This window comes from Perca fluviatilis, chromosome 6 (assembly GCF_010015445.1).
Source record: "Perca fluviatilis chromosome 6, GENO_Pfluv_1.0, whole genome shotgun sequence".
Lineage (NCBI taxonomy): Eukaryota > Metazoa > Chordata > Actinopteri > Perciformes > Percidae > Perca > Perca fluviatilis.
This window is the reverse complement of record NC_053117.1, coordinates 33,111,006-33,126,260: the sequence shown is the minus strand read 5'-3', so window position 1 is coordinate 33,126,260 and position 15,255 is coordinate 33,111,006. Positions and strand designations below refer to the sequence as shown.

Below are 15,255 nucleotides of genomic sequence, written 5' to 3'. Positions count from 1 at the left end.
ATATTCTGAAAAAGGCCTTTTCCAAATATAGCATTTTCCAATTAAGACGTGGGATATTCCGGTATTATTCGAGTTTTAGAGGCATTCTTTGGACATGTATACAGCGCATTTTGCAATATGGGCCTCATTCTGGGTTTTTACCGCAGGTTTATGGTTAGCTCTGTGAGTTGCTATGGTTGCTGTAAACAAACCAACCAACCAACGGTTTGCAAGGCTTCAGACCGGATAAGAAGGAGAAACACAGCAACTTTTAAACATTATCAAAGACTTGGATATCAACAGGTTTTTGGATATTTGTACACAGCGCTACGCCGACCTTTTCTAAAGGGTGGTTGAAGGAATGAAAGAGGGACGCTGTTCGCACAGTCCAACGAGTCCACCACTGCTGGTAAACTTTTGAAAAAAAAAAAAAACACAACTACATGTAAACAGGAATATTAGTGATTCACTTTCATTAGCCACGTGGGCTTTGCATGTACATAGCGCTTTCATGGTTTAATTTCTTTGAAAATATCCAATGCGTTGAAGTTGAAGAAGGTTGAACCAAAAGTGCGGCAAAGGAAACTATAAATGCAGCGAAATAACAATTCTAATTCTAATGCTTCTGTATACAGTGACCGTTAATGCCTGCTAAGCTCAAGCATTAGCAGTGATCAACCCCCCGCAGCTTTACTACGGTCACGTTTTGCTGCTAAAAACTTACTTTTTGCCCTTTTAAAATGGCTACATGATTAACCTGGTGCATCAGTTCAGAGATGTGTTAGTAATTTGTATGAGCGGGGTTCAGGGAGGAGGACCCCAGGATGCAGAGACATAATTAGAAGAGACAGCCTACGGCAGGGGTCACCAACGTGGTGCCCGCGGGCACCAGGTAGCCCCCAAGGACCACATGAGTAGCCCTCAGGCCTGTTCTAAAAATGAAAATTGAATATTGATATTATCTGTTTCCCACCTTGTTAAGTCATTGTTGATAATTATTGTGAAAAATCATTAACATGATCAGTGTCTTCACATAGATGAGTATCATTGATCATTAATTATAACATCATAACATAATCATATATAACTAAAGGCAAACTGAGCAAATTTGTTATTTCAGAAGAGTGTATCAAACTGGTAGCCCTTCGTATGACTCAGTACCCATGAAGTAGCTCTCAGTTTCAAAAAGGTTGGTGACCCCTGGCCTACGGTGTGGCCTAAGGCACTGGCTGCACTGGCCAAACCTGGGTTGAATAAGAAACACCGGCCCGGAGCCAGACTCAAGGCCCCTGATCGCCCCAGGCTTTGCCCCTCTGTCCCTGAACTCCAGCTCACAGCTCTACTGGGGGGGGTCTCCTGAGGCTGACAGAGTCAGCTACAAAGTCAACACAAGAAGGGAATGAAGCAAAGGGGAAGAACCTGGTTAGGTATTAAAGGGTCAATTCAAAATCCTTATCCCTTACTGCCTGCCAATAAACATGTCAGTGTCACAGGAATATTACCCATGAAAAGAAAGAAAATATTCTGATTTCCAAGGTTGTCCTAGCTTAAATGGCACAATATATGACAACAGAGAATGTAAAGGGACTAATAGGTATGTTACCAAAATACGTATTTAGTTAATACGAGTGTTCTACCTTTTGTTTTTAATGATTGCTCTGCAATCCACTGTTAAAAGAGAGAGGGTGGGGATCAGTTACAGGTTGAGAAAAGAGCTTTTTTGTGTGCCAGAGACCAAGTATGATGTCTCCCTCTAGAGCAGGGATGTCAAACTCAATTCCACGAAGGGCCACACTGCAAAACAAGAATCACATCCAGGGCCAGACAAAAAGCATCTTTTATTATTGCATGTCTCATATAATCTTCTCGTTCGACATAAAGACCCCAAAAAGTCAGCAAAAAAAGTAACTTAGCCATCAAAGAAAAAAACGACAAAAAACTTGGAAAAAAAGCAACAAAAACATTGGGGGAAAAACGTCGTAAAACAGGCCAAAAAACATTGGAAAAAGTGGCAAAAAAGTCGGAAAAAAACATTGAAAAAGCTACAAAAACTACATGGGCCAAAGTCTATTGTGAACCTAAATTGATATGCGGCCGGATAAAAATCGGCGAGGTGATTTGGCCCGCGGGCCTTGACTTTGACAAATGTGCTCTAGAGGCAGAAGAGTCCATCCGCATCACTGTAGTCGAAATAAGGGACTCTCACTCCACTCCACATTTCATAACATTCAATTTAGTAGCTGACATCAAAGTAAAACGAAGTGCTGTTGACTTTGTCCTGTCAGGCCGGACCCGGAGGGTCTGGCAAAGCGAGGCGACGTTAGTAGGGACAAGACGTTTCAAGGTGGAAAGAAATAATGGGGCATCTGGACAGACAAATATCTGACTGGGCACATACCTGTTCTCCTCAACGTTATACTGCTCAATTCCCAGTGCTACTTTCATGTTTGCTGTCGAGATCCTGAAAGCCTTCTTGACACAACCCCTCCGAATAATAACACACGGGAAGGAAAAGTTGGGCCACAGACTAAAGAAAATGACACCAGCCGAAGCAGCAGTTAATCCGGCCGGCGATGAGATGTCGCTGTTAGATTGGTTTCTCAAAGACGCTAGCAAAGCAACATAGTAGTATACCTTACATAAAATAAGCCAAAATATTTGGGCCATAGACTGTATATTGGGCATGCCCACACTCTGGGCACTTGACATTGCGAGAAACTCGATTCAAGCGCAAAGTAAAACACCATTTTAAAACGAGACTAACAAGTCTAATATGAACATGGCATGAATTCACATCAAAAACACCACTACTGCCTCCCAGTGGCAGGGTCCAGGTATCACAGTTCACTTTATTCAGCACCTTATGCTGTCTATCTGTGCCCAGCACCACACAGACAGGCACAGAATGAAAAGTCTGTTGAAACCTTGGCATTATCACCAAAAACCACCTGAATGTGTTCCTGTATTATATGAAAATGTTATATGTAACTAACCTAAAAACTTTCCCATTTGGTGATAGGACAGACACACAATGCGAAACATCGAAGTAAAATTTTCAACCCAAATTACACCAGCCCAAAAAATTACATAAAAATAAATATATGTGGCCGGGTTATAAATACATAGAGGTTAAATGCCTCGATGCAGGTTTAACCCATTGCTCTCGAAATTTTTTAATAAATGTAAAATTTCTGAAGGTATTTCCACTGTATTTGAATGCCCCCTTATTAATGACTTTTGGGTCAAAATATGTAAGGAGATTGATGTTATATTCAAGAAAAAACTAGCTCTTACTCCCGTCAGCTGTATTCTGGGGTTAAATACTAAAGCATTCTTGGCTGCTCCAAACTAAGGCTGCTGGAGGTGCTTTAATGCAAGGGGATGCATTCTTCTTCTGTGGATCTCGGACTCTGTTCCCACGATTTCACAATGGACTCGGAGTGTGTTGGAACTTCTCCCATTAGAAGCTAGCTTCTGGCTCAGAGACACGCCTTTTCGCTTTTTCGAAATCTGGGACCCCTTATTGGACTATATTGGGGAGGATGGTGCACGGATCCTTCAGAGTGGCCTCTATGGTCTAGCATGGTCTCGAAGTACATTTCCAGGTGACATACAATAGCCTAAGTAACCCAATTTGACTGATTACGTTGAGTATGCCTCAAATGTGCAAACCTTCTGTGTTTTTGTTTAGTTTTTTATTTTTATTTATTTTTGTCTTGGTTGTTTCTTTTAAGGGGTTACGGGTGGGCTAAAACGAGGGCTTTATTCTTTACTCAGTAGCTGTATTCCTTTATGTTGCATGTGCCCCGAGGAAATTTAATAAAGATATGTTAAAACATTTTTTTTAAAATGCCTCGACGCAGAGAGAGGTCCAGGCCGGGTTCGGTTCGAGACCGACCTGTGACGATTTCCTGCATGTCTTCAATCTCTCTCTCCCCTTTCTCACCTAGTCCTGTCCATTAAAGGCGGAAAAGCCCAAAAATAATATTTAAAAGGATAAATGAAAAATATATATATACATCCACCACAGATTAAAAACCTGAATCCGTTTTTAACTACCGAGTGAGTACTCCTCCATAATCAACGATCTTTGCTGACACCAGGAAAACAACCGGGCAGCAGCTTCCGGTTTCCCCGCCCTCAGCCAGCTGTCGGTTGTTTGCAAACAGTTAGGTTACCGTTACCGTCCACCGGGTCCATGGTCCCTGCTGCGACGTCCTCCGCGGTCCTTTAGCTCCTTTGCGATGGGGGAAAACGACGGCAGCGAAATCATAGAGCACCACGTCGAGGAGGAGATGGAGAAGAAATGCACGAGGAGCCACGCAGCTTCCTCCTCGTTCTTGGAGAGCGTCACTCCGTCCGACAGAGAGGGCCACAGCGGCACCCAGTCCTCCCACAGACTGCTGGCCTACAGTGATGCTCTCATCTCCATTATCGCCACCGTCATGGTAAGACACCGAGCCTGAAATAACCGGAGGGGTTCGGGCTTCAGGGTGGTGATGATGGGTGGTGATCCATGTGATTGTGTATTAGGGATCAATACACAATCACATTGTGATGATTATTCCCCGAGTTTAGTATAAGCTGTCCTACACAAGCAGGGGAAAAAATAATTTTACTACTTCTGTTCAACTACATTTCAGAGGAAAAAAATGCCACTTCTACACCATTACACTACTGTTTATTTGACAGCTGTAGTTAGTATTACATAATGTGTCATCTTGCAGGTTTACCTACAAAACGTGAGATAAACTTATATCAAATACGACACAGAGCTAGGTAGTGCTTACTGTACATAATGATGCAGTGGTAATCCAGCCATTTTGTCTGCATAATGAGTACTTTTACTTTAAACACATTTTCCTGATAATACTTTCATTCTTTTGCTTGAGTAGAATTTGGAATGCAGGACTTTTATGTAATGAAGTTTATGTATGGTGTGGTAACTGCTACTTGTACTTAAAGGTCCCATGACATGGTGCTTTTTGGATGCTTTTATATAGAACTTAGTGGTCCCCTAATACTGTATCTGAAGTCTCTTTACAGAAATTCAGCCTTGGTGCAGAATTACAGCCACTAGAGCCAGTCCCACAATAATCTTTACTTCGTATGTGCCATTTCTGTGTCTGTGGATATTGAGGAGGAGGGGGGGGGGGGCAAGGTGGAGGGTGGGGGTGTGGCCATGACCAACTGCCACTTTGCTTGTTTGCAAGCCATGATGTCTCTCTCTCATGGGTGGGCCAAATTCTCTGGGTGGGCAAAGCAGAGAAAGGGGAGGTAACCTTGCTCCTTATGACCTCATAAGGAGAAGATTCCAGATCGGCCCATCTGAGTTTTCATTTTCTCAAAGGCAGAGCAGGATACCCAGGGCTCGGTTTACACCTATCGCCATTTCTAGCCACTGGGGGACCATAGGCAGGTTAGGGGAATGCATATTAATGTTAAAAAAACTGTGAAATTTTCATGCCATGGGACCTTTAAATCCAATTATCTTAATGCTTACTTCCAAACTGAGCACACGTGATCAGACAAACAGGGTTCACAATATGAAAGATGGATTAGACAATTTCCAGATCTGTAGAAGTTTAGAATTGGAGAAAATTTGAGAGAGGTTTGGTACAAATATGTGAGTTTGACATTTTATGGAGCCATAGGGCTAATATAAATGCTCACTTTTCCAGCCGTAAAGTGATTATGGCATGTAGTGCCTCGCAGATTAAGTTAGTTAAGCTGTTCTCAAGTCAGTCTGAGGAACCTTTAAAACTAACCTCTCCTGTGACCTGTGGACAGCATAAAACACAGGTATGCTGAGGACTGTCCAATCCTTCCATATAATTCACCTGCAGTGGTGAGTTAATTTACTGTGTGTAAAGTAGCTTGCCACAACAACCTGATAATGTACTTTTGACCAGTGACAGAAATTTTCAAATTCAAGGTATAAATCTAAGGTTTAAATCAGCCATGATAATATTCATATTAGGGCCCTTAACATACAGAGAACCGGCTTACTGGTCAAATCAGATTGTCTCTACAGATGTTTAGTAACGTGTCTTTCTCTGAACATTCTGCTAATGCGGCTTCCTTTATTCACAGATATTACCTGTTGCCCATACAAAGATGGAAAATAATGAGGTAATGTTTGACAAAAGTAATAGATGTGTAATGTTATTTTCTTCCTAAAAAACACCTATAGAACGATTACCATTCAGTTAGAGTGATGATGCAGTTATGCAAATCTTTTCAGTAATAATGTAGAAATGTACTGATAGGATTTTAAGATAGGCCACATGTTATAAATCTGTTTGTCTTGCAGGAGTTGAGGGAGAGTGTTCAGCTTCTGCTGACAACAAAGATAGCTGTTTACTTAATGACATTCCTTATTGTGACTGTTGCATGGGCTGCACATATTAGGTGGGTTATTATTATTATTATTATTATTATTATTATTATAAGTAGTAGTAGAACAGCAGTTTTGAGGGTTTATAATTTATCACTTGCTCATTCTTTGTGTTGAATTTCACAGGTTATTTCAAGTAATTGTACGCATTGATGATTGCCTTGCACTGCTGAACCTCGTGAGTACATTATCAGTGAGATCACTGTGTTTAATCAGTTGAATTAATTTAATTGAATTCAAGTCAAGTAATAATAATTTGGAGTATCTTGGATATTCTATTAAGGAGAATTAAAGCTGGGGAAGGTAGTTTTTTTTGCGTCATCGGGCAAAAAGTCCTTAATAATCTTTCAGCATATTGTAATTCAAGTGGTCTGAGAGAAAACTAGACCTCTGCACGTCCTCTTGGCTCTGTTTTCAGGCTTTAGAAAATCTAGCCCTTGACGGGAGATTTTGGCCAATACAAAAGTTGTTATTCCAGCATTGGCAGCAACTGGCCACACTGCAAAGCGACCCAAAAAAAGGACGGACTTCACGTGAAACGTGTCAATAAGCATTTCAGAGATGGAGAGAAAAGTTTGCTCATGTGGGTTAGCCTTCTGCTAACCGTAGCCAAAGGCTCACAGCTGTGGCTAAAGCTCTCGGCTACGGTTAGCAGAGGGCTAAACTATTAGCACCATTTTCTCTCCATCTCTGAAACGCTTTCCCAATATTGACCCTGGTTGTATTCAAAAAACATGAACTTGAATCACAGTACGTCATCTCAAAGGGCTTTACAGGCCCACAAGTTTGCAAAGAAAGCAGGACTGTAATTCTCATAGAATTACATTCTGGTGTTTGATTTGCCTTTTTCCAGAAACCAGCTAACCCCAGCTTTAAATAGCAAGTATGTACCTAGAAGTTTTAGTATGTTAATGTGACAGTAAAAATTTCTTGTTTTATATTCTTCTTTCAAGTTATACGCCATGCATCACTAGTTGGTTATATTTCCTGTCTACATACTGTATGGAGCACAGAACAGTGTTAAGGCGTTACTTTATGTAGCATCAGTTTTAATAAACATAGCTGGACACCATGTCCCTGTAAAGTTAATTTCTTGTCCTTTATCATCTCTTTGATTTACAATTTTTAATTATCTTATTTGTAAACTTTGATTGTCCATTTAGTTTAAAATCCAATTAAAGAAAGATTTAAGGTTGGATTTCTGACACCTGCACTTGAACTCAGACGTACAATATGTGTCACATAAATCTGCATGTTGTTGTTTAAACAAATGTCATAATTAATACTAAATAGTAATAATCTTGCCAATTCCCCTGCTAAGAGGAAAGAGAGACACATTTTCAGTGTGGTTACTTAAAGGTGCCGTAGGTAGGATTGTGACGATCCAGGACTTAGCCAAAGAATTTGAACATCGACAACTTCTCAGTCCCTTCCCCCCTTTCTGCTAAAGCCCAAACGGTCTCCTAAGCCCCTCCCCCCACAAGGGAGAATGAATGTGTGTGCATGAGCCATGATTGACCCCCCCCCCCTTCGGCCCTGATTGGTGCATCTGAACAGGGAGCAGTGGGTTTTTGCGAATCGCACTACAGGCTGTAGGTGCTTCCAGAGGAGCTGGATTATTATTTTTTTTAATTACCAGCTTCATATATTATTTAGGGAAAATAACTTGATCCTTTCTGTGTGATAATACTGCACGTTGGTATAATATTAAAACGCCACTGATGATGTTGCACCTTATTATTGATAGCCCACTGGTGCTAACGACACTGCACGTTGCTATTTTATTATGATGTGGAGATATTCGGGATTGTGTATTGTGGTTGTGCGGGGGGAAGGGAGGGTTTAGTGGTCTTGGCGTTGTCCGTTGGCTATGGTCTGTTGTCTGTCTATTTGATGAGCTGTATGGTGCAAGAATTGAATGAATTTCCGAAAGGATCAATAAATGTCTATCTCTTCTACTGGAACGTAGGGGTCAGTTTCTGCAAATATGACAGGAAGTTAGTTTTATAAGTCTTACCTACTGCATCTTTAAAGTATTTTACTTGCAAATGAAACTTGTTTTGTGCATCACGTGTCCTTTCGTGTGAAGTTCTGCTTTCGGTTCTATTTCAGGCCTGCATGATGCTGATAACCTTTCTACCGTACACAGTGAGTAAGAGTCACTGCAGTGGCTAAATGGCAGTTGAATTAATCACACAGTTTGCACAAATACATGTTTAAGTTGGCCGATGGCATTCAAGCTCTCTCATCTTTGCAGTTCTCTCTGATGGCGACTTTCCCTGAGCACATCCTCGGCATTTTACTCTTTTGTGGTTGTGTGATGGTGATGGGTGTCATTCAGGTGAGCCAAATTTAACTGTTTTACTCCAGTCATCTTGACATTAATCATTACATCTTCCCAAACCTCAAATAATTCTGTTCTCGAACAGAAGCAAACTGAAATCTAAGTTAAATATGGATGTATTTAGTGACACTTACTAATTAACACTACCTGGATCTACAGATAGAGATGTTTGCTGCATTATTGTTGCTTTCTTTCTTTCTAGTGGAGCTATTACAGAGCTATACAATTCTGTGTAATTACATGCATTCATAATCGTACATGCCTTGTTTCCCTAGTCGGTGATTGTGTTGTACGCCTTCAGCCGTCCCTTCCTGCTTAACGAGCAGATCCAGATCTCCGAGAACCAAACCTACTACAAACACCACATCCTCAAAGTCATCATGCGGGTTCCCATCATGTGCTTTTTCGCGAGCATCTTCTCCTTCATCTTCTTCCAGCTGGTAGGTTTTCCTGCCTCCATTCCTTCTTTTCTTTTTAAAGATGCTCCATTTAACATGTTAACATCAGATGATTAAAAGGTTAGATATGGTCTGTCGTGAGGGATGAATTAATCTTGTAATATGTTGTAGGGCTTTATTATTATAGATTAATATACTGATTGAATGACTTTTTTTTTATTTTTGCAAAAATGGATTTTGTTTGGATGTTGTTTGGACAGTGATTTGTGGCGGGATACAAAAAGATATCCAAAACTAACTTTGACTAATATGTCAACAAAATGAAAGAAGAATTTTGATCCTGGCTTTATCCAATGTTCCCATTTCTCTGATACATTTTGCTGATTTAAATCCAGCTCTGTGTCATGGCAGTGTGTAAACACGCTGCCCACACTAAGATGTCACAGAACTGGTTTAAATTAGATAATGATAATGCCTAATTTGCATGTGTAAATATAAAAATGTGTGATAACCTGTAATACAAAAAATAATTGTCTTAATGTAAGTCACCAACTGGGGAAGTTTCATGGTGATATGTATTAGTTAAAATGTTTACCCCATTCACTTGTAGTGTCTTGTCTTAATCATTAAATCTATAAATGTCAGAAAATTGTGAAAAATGCATCACTATTCCCCGGAGCTCAAGGTAACGTCTTCAAACTTTTGTTCTGTTCAACTAGCAGTCTAAAACACAACGACACGAAGACATTCAATTTACAATAATATAAATCTCTTTCTTGCAGTAAAGATTTCATTTTGTCTTTCAGTCTTACGTGCTGTTGGCAATCGTCATCTTCCTGCCGTACATCTCCCGGTCTTTGAAGTGGTGTCGCAACAAAGCCATCGGTAAGCACTAGAGTTTACACTGACATGTACGAGGAACATATTAAATATGTGCTCACCTCTGGCCAGGTGTACTTTGCTTGTTGATGTAGATTTATTCCAGAATGGCTCGTGTCACGTGCGTCGCATTTTTAAAACATAAACCAAATCTTATCCATTTCAGGTCAGGTGGAGGACACTCCAGACTCCATGTTGTTTTACACCTACCTGCCTAACGAGCCCCTCAGCAAGGACCGAGTGGAGGCTTTCAGCGACGGAGTTTATGCCATCGTAGCAACGCTTCTCATCCTGGACATATGGTGCGTTTCACTTGATTTCCTTTAGTGGATAGACATAGGACAAATGCATATAAATATAATAAATTCATTTATTGTGTGTAGAAAAGAGGTCAGATTGTGATAAAAAACAAGCTATGCATCAGGAGAAACTGTTATCTCATTTAATGAAACTATAGTGTTGCTCCAAAAAGAGAATCTTACTGTATGCATGTTTGATTTACTGTATCTATGCACCAGTTATACCTGCATTAAGTGCCCCATTTTTCAGTGATATTTTCAAAGCTGCCTAGAAATGGTCAGATCCAACACTAAACATACCTGATTAGTTTTGTACAAATATGACTGACTACAGGATGTTTGTAGAAGATTTTGCTCAATTGCCAGTAGCATTAAACCATTATGGATCAAGTGTGATTAATAGTGTGAGAAAATAGTGCTAAGAAAGCCTCTTAACGTTTTTCGTCTCTGGTTCCTTCTTGTTAGCGAGGACAACGTTCCAGACCCGACGGTTGTGCAGAAGCAGTTCGGCGGGAGCCTGATAGCAGCTCTGCAGGTCTACGGCCCAGAGTACCTCGCCTACTTTGGTTCCTTCGCCACCGTCGGCCTTCTCTGGTTTGTGCACCACTCGCTCTTCCTCCATGTCACCAAGACGACGCGCTTCATGGGCCTGCTGAACACCTTCTCGCTGGCGTTTGTCGGAGGTTTGCCTCTAGCCTACCAGCTAACACACGAATTCCCGCACAACTCTCGCAACGAACTTGAAGCCATTCAGATCAGCTGTGTGATCATTTTCTTCGCTGGCATATTTCAGCTTGCTATTTGGGTGGTCGCTCTTTACAATGAACAGGAAACCCTGCACCCTTATGTGCGATATGGCGGACGCGAGCACATATTTATGCTAGCTAAGCTGTCTCTGTACCCCTGCGTAGCTCTAGGGACGTTTTTCCTAACTTGTGTTTTGAGTAAATTTAGCGCCTCAATTTTCCACCTGATGGAGATCACGGTGCCTTTTGCTTTCCTCGTGTTGAGGCTGTTGGTGCGTGTTGGGCTAGCATTGCTACGGCTAGTTTTCTGTCCTGATAGGCCTGACCACAGGGTTATTGTAGAGGAGGGAGATGACGAGACAAGAGTGCCATTCAACGCTTTAGTCACCTAGCTAGCTTGAAGGGAAGTGGCCACAGAAAATCAAGCTGACTGACCGAGAAGTGAGGCATTGTTGCTAAAATGCTTGGTCTCTGAAAGAGTTACTGTAACGGACTGAATTGGAAATCACATGAAGAAGATTGTTCTCTTTTCAATATTTCTACTGGTTGATTAGACGCGACGTCGCAAGTTGAAGGCGAAGTATGGAAACAGAGTAGTGACAGCAGGTTACTGACAGCCAAAGCCTATCCATTCATTTGTTTTGTTCTTAAACTTGAAGAATATACTTATGCTGTGACCCACAATAAGGTTTCACTTTGATTTTAAAGCTCAGATGTCCGGAAGTAGCAAAAGGTAAAAAATGAGAAATGTTTTCAGGGATGGCTTGAAGTCCTATATGATAGCTAGCTGATTATACACTTCCATTAGAACAGAAAAGAATAGGTTTTAATAATTAGAGTTCAGTTTTTATGCCAAGTAAAGGTGTAAGCTGAACAGTCCGTCCAAGTGGTTTGGTTTTAATTCAGCCTTTATTTATTATTCATTTCACCTCTATTTACCCAGAGAAAATTTGTGAAGCATGTTCGGACATGTTACAGAAATTCATACACGAGCGAGTATTTAAGATACTTTGAGTACGACAAGAAAATGTTTTGCTTTCTCAAGTTCGTCTCCTTTCAGACTTTTGCGCCAATATAAATGTTGCAGTTTACGTGTTAGCCAACGAGCTAACTGGTGTAGTCAGTGTAGTGTTTGTACTTCAAGCATTTTACTGAACGGATATGGCCATACAAATTGCACTGTTTTAAAATATTTGGATTCAGATACTTGTTTGTACTAATCTGTGGAATGTAATTTCACCTTTTCAGTAATGTCTTTTTTTCTCTACTCTTATTTTCAATAGGATGGGATAGTATGTTTACTTAAATGACCCCCACAACTGTTGTTTAACAGTATCAAAAGGCCAGATTGTGCATGGCTGTTGTTGATTTTAGTTTCAGTGATAATGATCTTTTTGTTTTCTGGAAAACTCTTTAAAATGTAACGTTAACCCAATGTTGTTATATAATACTAACTTCAGAAAGAAATCAATTTATTTTGTTCTGTTTTTATGAAGAGGTTTGTGAAATCAGGTGTAGTACATTTCTCCAGAAGGGGTCACTGTTGTTTTTGTAAAATAGTACTGAATCCACTTTCTTGGCTGTAATGATGATGTGCTGTGCTATTATGTACACCTGTGTGTCTGATACTGACTCAAATCTGCACTTTAATGGAAACCTGTCAGGTGATGGAGAAGGGTTACATATATCGAAAAACGGACTAAACAACACAGAGTTGAAAGAGTGACAACCAAAAAATAGAGCTGGCTCTGAATGTGTGCAGGTAAAAAGCTTGTTTATGATTGGTTGGACAAGCCGTATTTTGGGATTTTTTTTTCTAGTTTTGCGTGTCATGTTTTTATTCTGTTAATCAGCTTCCAGATCTAAACTGCATTTAGAACCAAGTATGGTTTTATTTTATGTATTACTATTTGTATCTAATGATCTGTAATCAGCATTGGTTGATTTGAATGGGAGCAGTGTAATTTCTGATTTTATGGAGGAATAAATGCCTGTAATTGTTTGCCATTCAACAACCTCTTTGTATCCCAAATAATGAACACAATTTCATCATGTCAAACATTTTCACCTTATATAAAACTGCATTTGTATATTTTCCAAATCATAACCATTCTCTTGTCATTCCTCCAACATGGTGGGTTGTTCGTTGAGGCCAGAAGGTCCTTCTCAAAATATTCTCTTTGACAGATTTATGTTTTTAATATTCAGTTGTTTGTGAGTAATAGCTACATGAGTGCAAATGCTGCAATTGCTCTTTCACACACTGTGCAAAATCTTTTTTTATATAATTAAATGTCAAGTCGCAAACCATTAAGCTTTGCTTTGTGAATAAATCTGAAGTTGTACCTTCAATATGAAAGCAAATTCTCCTTTTGTCATTAGGAAACATGACAAACGCCAACTAAAAGAAAAAAATCTTTATTTCACCTCCATACAATAAACAGCTTTACAATATCCCTAACAGGTATCAATATTTGGTTTATACATGACTTTTGTATTGCCCCTATTATTAACAGCATACTTCCTCAGTATCATCTTTAATTGCATCCACTCCAAAAGCTATAGATCTTCATTAGAAAACATTTCTGCTCAAAACAAATCAAACATACACAAAATGATAAATTAAAAAAAGACAAGCAACCAAACATCTGCAGTGCATCAAAACCTGAAATCTGGGCTACTTAAACTACATTTTTCTTCCCTACCTTTACATTTGTGTACCACAAGTGTTTTACCTTCATGACTTGAATAAAAATATAAAATTAGTCCACACAACTTCAATCTAATTTGAACTAAAACTGTAAATCTGTGGAGTCTAGAGTGTGCCCATGGAATAATACACTTCATTATAATCATTCATTCATGCATTTAAGTGACACTATAAAGTAATGTATGTATTTTGACAATTAATAGTTTAACTTCATTACTGTCTTTTAAAACTAAATTTCTTCTTCTTTAATTACTCTGGTGGCACACTCCAGACTCGATACAACAGCGTTAAAAAAAAAATCTGCGGTTTGTGTTGAATTTTGGTCTGATTGCTGTAGTGTGAACACTGTCCAGATGCCTACACACTTTGCCTTATCGTGTTCAGTATGTAGGTTGGACACAGAAAAGCCTGTAAAGCAGTTGTGTGGGTTTTGCCTCAGATGGAGGCTTATACATTTATACAGTACAATACAGCTGGTCCCAAAAATCCACCCAGCACCCCCATTCACTTTAAATTGGGGAAAACACCCTAAAATGCAGTTCTATGTATGAGGAAAACATGAACAAAACAAACTGGACAAATAAATTAAAACATCCTTTTTCGTCCAACAACTAAAGGAAGTGAACAGAACATTGCACAGGCCACGGATGCAAATGTTAGCAGTCCAGTCTGCAGCCCAGTTCCAAACTCGCCTCGTCCTTTTTTTTCAGAGCAAAGAGAGGATGTCGAAAGGAGACGGATGTTTGGACGTAGGCCCTGGAGCTTTTTCAATAACGGAAGGAAATCAGTGTTAATCAGACAGTGCTTTGGTAAACATTTCTCTCTGAAAAGGTCTGGATACAATCAGAGAATTTCATCGGCCCCATCTAGTGCCTCTTCATTGCCAGACCTATCTCTACAGCGCTGTGTTAGCGCTGCTCTATGGTCTCAATCACAAGCGCGTATGGGCGCGCAAGCCCTGATAGCGGAGATAGCGAGTGGAGGGACATCCAGTTAGGCTTTATCCCAGCAATGTACAGCCATTGAGCCAGACTAGGCACCTCTTAACACTCTTATAATGCATCGTCTTATTCATCACACTGGTGAATATCATAAACGCAATAGATTTCCTGTAGAATTCAATGTTAGAATCCACATTCTAAAAGGAATCAAACTGCAACTTGCATAAGATATTGCAAATAAAACCACCGGCCATCAGAATTTGTATATACTTAAAGATATGTGTGAATACAGTGCTGTATGTATACACACATATTGTACAGTATATAGGCTCCAAATGTACTCAGGTCTTATATTGCAAACTACATTCAAAACTTAATAATTTAACAGTGATTTAATGCATGAGAAGACTTTAAAATAGCAAGATTTTTATTTCAACAGTTTGACAAACATTGAGTCGGAAGCCCCATCCCACCCCACCCCAACAGTGCAACTAAAATCATTGGTTAAATCGATAAAGGAAGCAGTCTTTTTTTCTTTTTATTAAGGAATAGTTAACCATTT

General features: G+C 39.8%; 2 protein-coding genes across 2 annotated transcripts in view; one reads left to right on the top strand and one right to left on the bottom strand.

The window, feature by feature from the left end:
- The first annotated feature begins 4,081 nt into the window (after positions 1 to 4,081).
- Positions 4,082 to 13,394, top strand: tmem175 (transmembrane protein 175). The gene is made up of 10 exons (XM_039802686.1): positions 4,082 to 4,427; positions 6,073 to 6,111; positions 6,293 to 6,390; positions 6,503 to 6,554; positions 8,489 to 8,524; positions 8,634 to 8,717; positions 8,996 to 9,160; positions 9,925 to 10,003; positions 10,164 to 10,299; positions 10,762 to 13,394. Exons 1-10 carry the CDS (start codon positions 4,224 to 4,226, stop codon positions 11,432 to 11,434), a joined length of 1,566 nt encoding a protein of 521 aa, XP_039658620.1. The 5' UTR covers positions 4,082 to 4,223; the 3' UTR covers positions 11,435 to 13,394.
- Positions 13,395 to 13,444: 50 nt separating this feature from the next.
- cds1 (CDP-diacylglycerol synthase (phosphatidate cytidylyltransferase) 1) overlaps positions 13,445 to 15,255 on the bottom strand; it is a 35,571-nt gene continuing 33,760 nt past the window's right edge. The window contains exon 14 of the transcript XR_005639474.1: positions 13,445 to 14,514. The gene's annotated coding sequence lies outside the window, so the exon portion shown is untranslated. The remainder of the gene's footprint in view (positions 14,515 to 15,255) is intronic.